Source organism: Megalopta genalis, chromosome 8 (genome assembly GCF_051020955.1).
Source record: "Megalopta genalis isolate 19385.01 chromosome 8, iyMegGena1_principal, whole genome shotgun sequence".
NCBI classification, from domain to species: Eukaryota; Metazoa; Arthropoda; class Insecta; order Hymenoptera; family Halictidae; genus Megalopta; species Megalopta genalis.
Window position 1 is genome coordinate 18,790,791 of NC_135020.1, and position 8,667 is coordinate 18,799,457.

Here is an 8,667-nt window from a genome sequence, read left to right on the forward strand (position 1 = left end):
ATTGTGAAATTCGTAATAACATAATTATGTTGCGTCTGGCTAATTTTCAATCTTAATAAGTCAAACTTTTTTTTATATAACCTTGGCACTGGCATAAAAGTTGGCAAATATTTGTATTACATCCGTTTTGTGTGATGCAAGTAGGAAGGTTTAATATTTGAGAAATACATATGCTACTTTACAGTGTACATTTCTTTTTATTTGCACAAATGATGTGTTGTTATACGTACATACATACGAGAATGTGTATAAAAAAATAACTTGTTTCCATATTAATTCTGAAACGTGTTATCGAGTAGGTCGTCGTCGTCGCTTCTCTGAAAATAGTTTATGAGGGGAACTTCTAACGCCTCTTGTTCAACATGTTCATCAATAGTTTTGCAGGATTGTGTAACATAAATCATTTCTGCACACTGGCACGCGTTTCACGAGTAAAATCGTAGTATAGATTATTATATTTAAGTAATCTCATTTATTTAAAATATATATTTAAAAGGTTCTTTAAAGAAAATATATATCTCGTTCATTACAGGTCTTATTACCTTTCAATATTTATAGCAGTCTGAAAATGCTACTATTGTAAGTTATCTGCGTTGTTTTGAAATATTTCATGTTTTTACAAGATTGAGCAAACATCCCTTTTTTCGAAGTGTATCCATCTTATATCGTAGATTAAGATTTTAAATAGATAAAGATAGAAAGAAAGAAACAATTATTTTTCTTATCAATTGGTGAACCGCGCGCCACAAGTTCAAGTATCTACTTATACAGAGTATTCTCACATTTATTTATAATGGTGTCTGTCGAAGGTCCAAAAAATGCTAGGTAACGTTGGTAGCGCAGGACTTCAGTTCTCAAACTTCTTTATTTCGAAACAAGATTGATTGTGGGATGGAATCCGTCTTTGTCAGCGGTATAATCAACCCTGTAAAGAATTAATTTCACTAAACATCATCTTGTACTAAATTTTGGTTAGTTTGGTTAGTTGTTTAAGTTTACGTATAAAAACGGTTTAATGATGATAATAGAAAATGAATGAATGAGTTTCGTTTATAAGTAAAATCTAGGAATAAAATTAAATGTCTGCTTATTTATAATGTTACAAGATGAAACATCTTTGATGTTACAAGATGAAACATCTTTGAAACCATTGCAAAATTTTTCTTACCAATAAATTCACCTCTGATTCGAAGATCGAAGGTTCTTCTACACAACGATCCTCTCAAATTTGTGTAATTTGTTTTATGAATTAATCTAAAGTCATCATAATGTACCTTATGTTACTGTAAATTTGACACTGCAGTTATCATTTAAAGAAAGAAAGAAATCGTATGTCATATTTTAAGAGGTTGTTGTAAAGGGACTATATTTAATCTTAAAATCTATGGTAGATTCATTAATGAAAAACTTCTGCAATGGTTTCGGAGGCGTTTCAATTTGTAGCATCTTCAAAATAACCCTCAGTTTCCACCATATTATGTAGAAGTATTTTAGAAAATTATATTATTATTATAATAGTTTAAATATTGACAACTTGTCGAAAATTGAAAATTTAGTGCGCAAATATTTTTTTAAGTCGCCGTACACATTTACTTACCTGTAAGTGTGACCATCTGGCGACGTGAAAGAGAAACTACCGGTAACATCGAGGGATTCGTCGTCGGTACCCTCGTTCTTTAATTCTGCGGTTTCTTCTCTTTTTTGGCCGTCGCTTTGCTCGTAACTGAAATGATATCCGCCCACGCCGATATTGTTCGATTCTTCCTGCTTTACAATTGTAATATCATTTGGATTGCCTTGAGGTGCTGCGAGAGCTCCTACTATCGCTGTCACGAAGATGATGATCTACAACAAATAATATTGTTTAATTATTTCATTTTATACCAACTTATCTTAAATTTCTGGTACAAAGGAATGTCGATGTATACATATAAGTACAGAAGTTGACGATTTTCAATTATGATTCAAATTAGTGTAAGTTTCACTTCGTGAATTGTGCACTTTTAAAAGGTACAATAAACAATAAACTATTCTGGATTTCTAATTTGGATAGAAGTTAAGAATTGGATGAATTATAACGTTTGTTCAGACATAATTCGTTTATACGTAGTTTAGGTTTCAGTAGCAAAAATTGAGAGAAATCAATTGGTAGACATCCAAAGCTATCTCGAGTCCAGCGTCAGCGTGCACACTACTTAAATACACGACGAATCTAAAATCCAAAACTTTATATTTCGATAAATTGTAAACGCATGATATCAATGTATGTACTTTGCTTGGAACGATTATATTTCATCAGCGAACATAGTCATGGTTTATTAAACAATATCCACTAATTCTAAGGGTCACTGAACAGAATTATACAAATATTTAATAATCATTCGTCTTAGATCGTGTGCTGTCACAAAGGGTCGTACAACAGTAACAGTTTTAAGCAATGAATGTTTCCTAGAACGAAGCGGCCAATTTACGATTTTGCCACCTATTTTCATACGAATGAACGGCTGATTTTCTCTAGTGCTGTATTTCTATAGGTGCACTTTTATTGCAAGAAGTTCGTCGCGAAGTTTGTTGTCGTCAAAATGTTTGCACTAACGAGAATTTACGTTACTGTACAGGCTTTTAATTCTTCGCTGTGAATACGATAAGATGGCTTAGTTTCAAGGATCAGACCAGATCCTGTCGCCGATACACGGAACCGCGGGCCCGATGATCGTTCGCCGAATTTTTGATTAATCATCCGGTGTGCGTGTAACATCCCGCGCGCACACAAATGTCACAGTTTTCTTCACTTTCACTGTTACGTAAATAATTTCGGCCGACTGCGCCCCGTAGTCGCAAAGAATTTCCGGTACCCTATCCCAGCACGAACACGCGCCTGTTTCATCGACGAATGTTTAGGACGGAACGCGGGTATTCTTCCTCCGTGAACTCGACACCCACCGTCTTCATTGCGAGGACTCTTCGTGCGAACGATTCCTGACCCTTTCGTCCTTAAACAGCGATCGACACGCGATACCAAGAATCCACGGTGCATTTGCCTTTATATAGTCGGAAAATCATGAGCGTTGCACCCCCACCTGTATTTTAGACTGAATAGAGATTCGCGGATGAGTCTCCCCTAGCATGCATCTGTGAGTGCAACGGTGCAACTATTCACTCTTTACGAGCCTGTTTGCATTCTTCACTGCGGCGCTCTTTGCTCAGCCGTTTCTCTTACTTTGTTCCACGGCGCCGGTGGCAAGGAGACACTTCAAATTCGTAAAAATCCGAATCCTATCGAACATCATGCTTTCGTTTACCACTTAAATCAACTTGGAAATTGTATGTACACAGCTTCGGCTTCGGCTTCGTGTTGTCCGAGGATTTGTAGAGCGGTTGTATTTCTTTCAATTAAATTCTTTCATGTCACAATTTGGAAGAACTCGTCAAAGTTTTCCAAAAGATAATTATATACTTATATATATATATATATATATATATATATATATATATATACTATTTATATTATATATTATATATACAATACTTTAATATTGTGCAAAAAAGCGAATGTATATATGTAACCCCTGGCAAAAAGTATACGTTCAAATGAACTAACTAAGCGTCTGTCACATTATACTTCTTCATATAATTCATATGAAAATCTTTTCCTTGAACGATAAAGGCTAGTGTAGTAATTGTCCGCTCAGATTTCGGTTGATCTTCAAGTAACAAGTTCAAATTAAATACGATGGTTCGTACGGTTTAGCAGCTGATAGAATCCTGTTTTGTCATTGCTATGGCCGAAAATCAGAGGATTTCGATTGAAGTGTAACTGACCTGTTAACTTTTTGGGGCACGGTGGGATTAAAAGCGTCCCATCTTTTTTTATGCATGGTAATGCATGGTGGGAAATTTGTATGCACGGTGGCACCTCGAAATATTGCAATAGCTTCATGCCCATTCATGAACCCACGTGGCACCGTGGGACTGTTTGAGTCCCACCCTATAACAACAAATTGAATTGAATTATTACTACTTTTTTTTATGTTTTTATATTATGCGATTCCTTCGTTAATAAAAATGTACCAATTCTGTTTAATTTAAAACGCAATGAAATTACTGTGCAAAACATGGGTCTATTTTATTTTATGAAATCCTGTGCCCCAAAGAGTTAACCGAGTCTAATGAGACGTATCTAACAGGTGAAGTTCGCGGTAGTAACTTCGCTCGCAATGCCAGAGACCTATCGTTTCTCTATACAGAGACGATTGTTCCTGTTCTCACAGCATGCGAGGATGTGAGCCTAGTCACGTCAAGTTCATCTATGTTTAGATCGCAAGAACAAATCTCACAATCGGTATCATATGCATCTCGAATTCAGCTGAATGGAATCACTTGTTAACGCTAGAACTGTGTCTATTTATTCTCCGATTAATTTTTAGTGCAGTACACTTGCGAGTAAATCAATTTGTTTAATATATTATTAATTAATTAATTATAATTATTAATTATATTACATATATAATACAATTAATTTATAATCATATATGTATATATTATATAATTAATTAATAATTATATATATATATAAAACGAAAAAAATTATTGCAAATTATTACAAAGAAAATATATATAATAATATATATTATATATAATTATATATAATAATTTATAATTAATTAAGTTTAATATATATAATTTATATATAATAATAATAATTTTCTTTGCGTTTCTAACCATTGGGATGCATGAAATCTGAAATGAGCAGCTTTGGCTCGTCCGGCAGTGTTAGTGCTAATTACAAAGTAAATATGTACATACATAGAATCACTGTACTCCAAATATTTAGAAGAAGAATTTCTGCCATTGTTTGGGGCGTAGAAAATGATCAGTCAAGAATAAAGTATAAATAATTCTTCAATTCTTCTCTGCCGCCAGATGCGTGGTATGCAAAGCTACAAATACATACACCTATATCTCGATCAGTGTAATTGAAACTATGTTCTATTCGCCTTTACATAATTACTTAATTGACGGATTTTCGCTTTCCCATACAATTCGTAGCGATGTCTCGCTCGAGAGGCTAAACATATGTTCCCAATTCTTTTTTTCACGAAATCAAAGATTAACTTGTATCGTGGCCTTTCGTTCACATAGAGTTCACAGGTGGTTGTTAAGTAATTAAGATTCCGTATATTTACATCACATACGTAGCATGCGTCTGTAATTTTACTCCGCGCTTTCAGTGATGCTTGACGTCGAGCAAGTGTTGATCCGTGCTTGTTATCAAACGTAACATTCTCTGTTCTACTCATTGGAGACTCTAGCTACAATTGTTTTTCAACAGACAAATTCCTGGTAATGATTTTTAAATTGTACATAGAGTGGCCCATATTCGTACACCTTTCGAAACGCAATAACTTCTTCAAAACTGAACTATATATGACTTGAATTATTTTTAGATGATAGAGGAACTAGTCTATTAAACGATGGCTAGAAAGCTTTCTTTTTTTAATTTTGCTATTCTTTGGAATGAAACGAAAAAATTAAAAATCCTCGTTTCTCAACTTTTTTATCTGAGCTTATAACGAAGATTTAAAAAATGCGTTACGTAGATCGCGATAACTTATATGCGTGCTGAAAATTTGACCAGTGGATGGCCTTCATTTACAATATTCTGAAGATTGCCAGTTGTTTATTATTATGGCTGTATATTATTTTTACAAAAGTATCAAGATCAGCATAATTAAATCAGCAGAAATATTTGTATGAAAATCGTACGAAGAACTGTGCTTGACACCGACTGGGAACCGTTTTCAAAATGTGCAGGCAATGAGACATTTTTCTCAAAAGTTCGCCGCTTAGAATATTTGAGATAAAATTTTTCATGTATGCCACATGAACAATGTATAATATAAAAGAGAAGTGTAAAATAGGTCTAATAAAAATTGACATAAATGTCATGGATTAAGCGACAGTAGCAGTATTCTCGTTCAAAGCATAATAAAACGGCGATAAAGCATCATAGATGACATTTTTATTATTATGGAGCTGCTATAAAGATTATTATCTATAACAGATCTAGGTGTAAAGATTCGATTGTGAAACAAAGTCAAGCCGATAGAAACGTTTTGGTATCCGAAGAAATCAGTGGATCCAACGTTACCAATGAGTGCGGCAGAATTATTGTTGCGTTTAAAATCACGACGTTATATCGGTTTAGATAAACAGTTTAACATTTTTGTAGTTCATTTAAGATTCATGAAATGAAACGTGAATTAGATATCGCACAAAATCATCTGTAACTAATATATTATATATAATATAATATAATATATTATATATAATATAATATAATATAATATAATATAATATAATATAATATAATATATCATCTGCAAAAATATTGTTTCCGAGATGAACCATAAATTGAAAGTAATATTAAAAAAATTTCTTGCGCTCTTTGTAATCCCTAATGTAATTTTTTTTGTAAATTATACGCGATCATAACGAGTCGGAGAATACTCGAAGAGCGTTAAAGGCATCCATTCGCAATGAACACGATAAATAAGTATATCATAAATTTCTTCGATTCTATCCGCAGAACGATATATTGTCGTAGCCTCGCGTTTCGACTTTATCTAAAATTTGTTGGACACCGTTTACGGTATTACGGTAACCTTCTGTTCCCCGAAACTACCGTTCTTAATCTTGATGGGCTCAGAGGCGATTGGTAGTACACCCGGGAACATTCTTTTTTTCCCTCCGAAGGAAGATGTGAAACGGCCACTTAGAAGATGTCAGCGGTTTCATCATCCGGACGGTAAATCCCTGAGAATGATCGGGGCAAAGGCGTAGGAGCCAGCCGTGTCCACCTGTCGTTGCCGTGCGGGCCGAATGTGAAAGCCGAATCTCCGAGACGTCGCGACGGATGCCTACCTCCCAGGCTCTCCGACGTTGTTCGTCTTCGTTTCGTCGTCTCGTTGCCCGGAGGCACCGTGCACGAGGTCGAGCGTCCTTGGTAATTGTGACATTTGGTGTTCGCTGTGTTGGGCACAGCGCAGCCGCCGGGAGAAGCAAGCCGAGGAAAGTTGGGTGACGTAACTACCGGTGACCTTGCCATTTCAGAAGATGCGTCGCGAAAGAAGAGGACGCCGAGAGGACGCCTCCGGCTACTCGCGTCTCCAGGCATCTTCTCTCGTTCCCTTCCCTTCTCTTTCCGTCCCTTTCCTTCCCTTCACTTCGCTTATATTTCTCCGACGGCGAACCGTGGTCTCGCCGTGGAATCGAAATCCGTGATCCTCCTCCATCCTTCGCTGGCTTTCCTTTTCGCACGTGAAATAATGAACGCGTGTGTCACGAATCGAACACCGTAAACGGAGAACGATCCACGTACCGGCAATTGTGCAAGAGCCACGGGGTCCGAATTCATCTCGGATAGGTTTTCGGTCATTGTCCACAAAAATGGAGATGCGATTATCCGAGCCTTGCGGTTCGTTCTTATAATTCTCCATTTTTCTGGACAAATTGAGCGTCAATTAGAGAGACATTACTGTAATTATCGAACGACAGTGAGATCGACATTCAATAATGTCTCTCCAATTGACGCCTAGTTTGACCACAAAAATGGAGATACGATTATCCGAGCCTTGCGGTTCGTTCTTATAATTGTCTATTTTTGTGGACAAACTGAGCGTCAATTAGAGAGACATTAGTGTAATTATCGAACGACAGTGAAATCGAAATTCAATAATGTCTCTCTAATTGACGCCCAGTTTGTCCACAAAAATGGAGATACGATTATCCGAGCCTTGCGGTTCGTTCTTATAATTGATCATTTTTGTGGACAAACTGAGCGTCAATTGGAGAGACATTACTGTAATCATCGAACGACAGTGAGATCGAAATTTGGGAAGAGGAGATACGATTATTCGAGCCTTGCGGTTTATCTTTATAGTTATAAATTGTCCACAATTATAACAACGAGCCGCAAGGCTCGAATAATCGTATCTCCTCTTCCAAAATTATCCATTTTAGTGGACAATCTGAGCGTCAGTAAGGGAGACATTACTGTAGAACTAAAATCGGACAGAAATGAAGCAGGCGCTCGGTGACGTGTTTACCGTCTTTACAGTCGCGTCGTGTCGTCTAGCCTGGGAAGTTTTTTAAAGACTTGCGGTGACACGATTACTTTCGCTAATAAAATCCTCTGGCATGCCGATAGGAAATTATTTAAATTCTGATACGGTTCGACTAAAATAAATTTCTCCATCTTCGATTTAGATTCGCAAAATGGTGTGGGGGGGGGGGGATTAAGGTCAATTCTGATTTATAAGAGATTTTTAACACCGATTTCTTTTTTTCCCTTGAAATGCAGGTATAAGATCGGATCGTGTCACATATAACTGCTTAATGCTAACTCGGAAACAGGTTCATCGAATAATTTATTGATTTATAGGGAAAACACATTTCGTTGCGACTTCGTATTTCTCTAAAATAAAAATATATCAACGTAAAGTCTCGCGTTTTAATGGTTTTTCGTGTCAGGAAATAATTGAATAGATGCGCGAAGAACACTTTCTTAGATGGAAAATCAATTTTTATTCTGGATTATCGTTTCTTATCGATACAAGACGAAACACATTGTTATATATTAATTAATCCTATTCTACCATTTTACCG

General features: G+C 36.0%; 1 protein-coding gene across 2 annotated transcripts; it reads right to left on the reverse strand.

Annotated features, from left to right (window-relative positions):
- Positions 1-177: 177 nt before the first annotated feature.
- Positions 178-3,102, reverse strand: CPR28 (cuticular protein 28). Of its 2 annotated transcripts, XR_004489607.2 has the most exons (4): positions 2,944-3,102; positions 1,598-1,845; positions 783-925; positions 178-317 (listed from the first exon to the last, which is right to left on the reverse strand). XR_004489607.2 is itself a non-coding variant. In XM_033465417.2 (3 exons), exons 1-3 carry the CDS (start codon positions 2,950-2,952, stop codon positions 865-867), a joined length of 318 nt encoding a protein of 105 aa, XP_033321308.1. In that variant the 5' UTR covers positions 2,953-3,102; the 3' UTR covers positions 178-864. The 2 variants fall into 2 exon arrangements, 1 of the variants encoding a protein (XP_033321308.1); XM_033465417.2 differs by having other exon boundaries at positions 178-925.
- Between the last annotated feature and the right edge of the window lie 5,565 nt (positions 3,103-8,667).

Excerpts from the sequence above, each read along its gene's own strand:
- CPR28 (XM_033465417.2), bottom strand. Across the intron at positions 926-1,597 it reads CCAGATGGTCACACTTACAG|GGTTGATTATACCGCTGACA; the intron begins GTAAGTAAATGT and ends AATTCTTTACAG.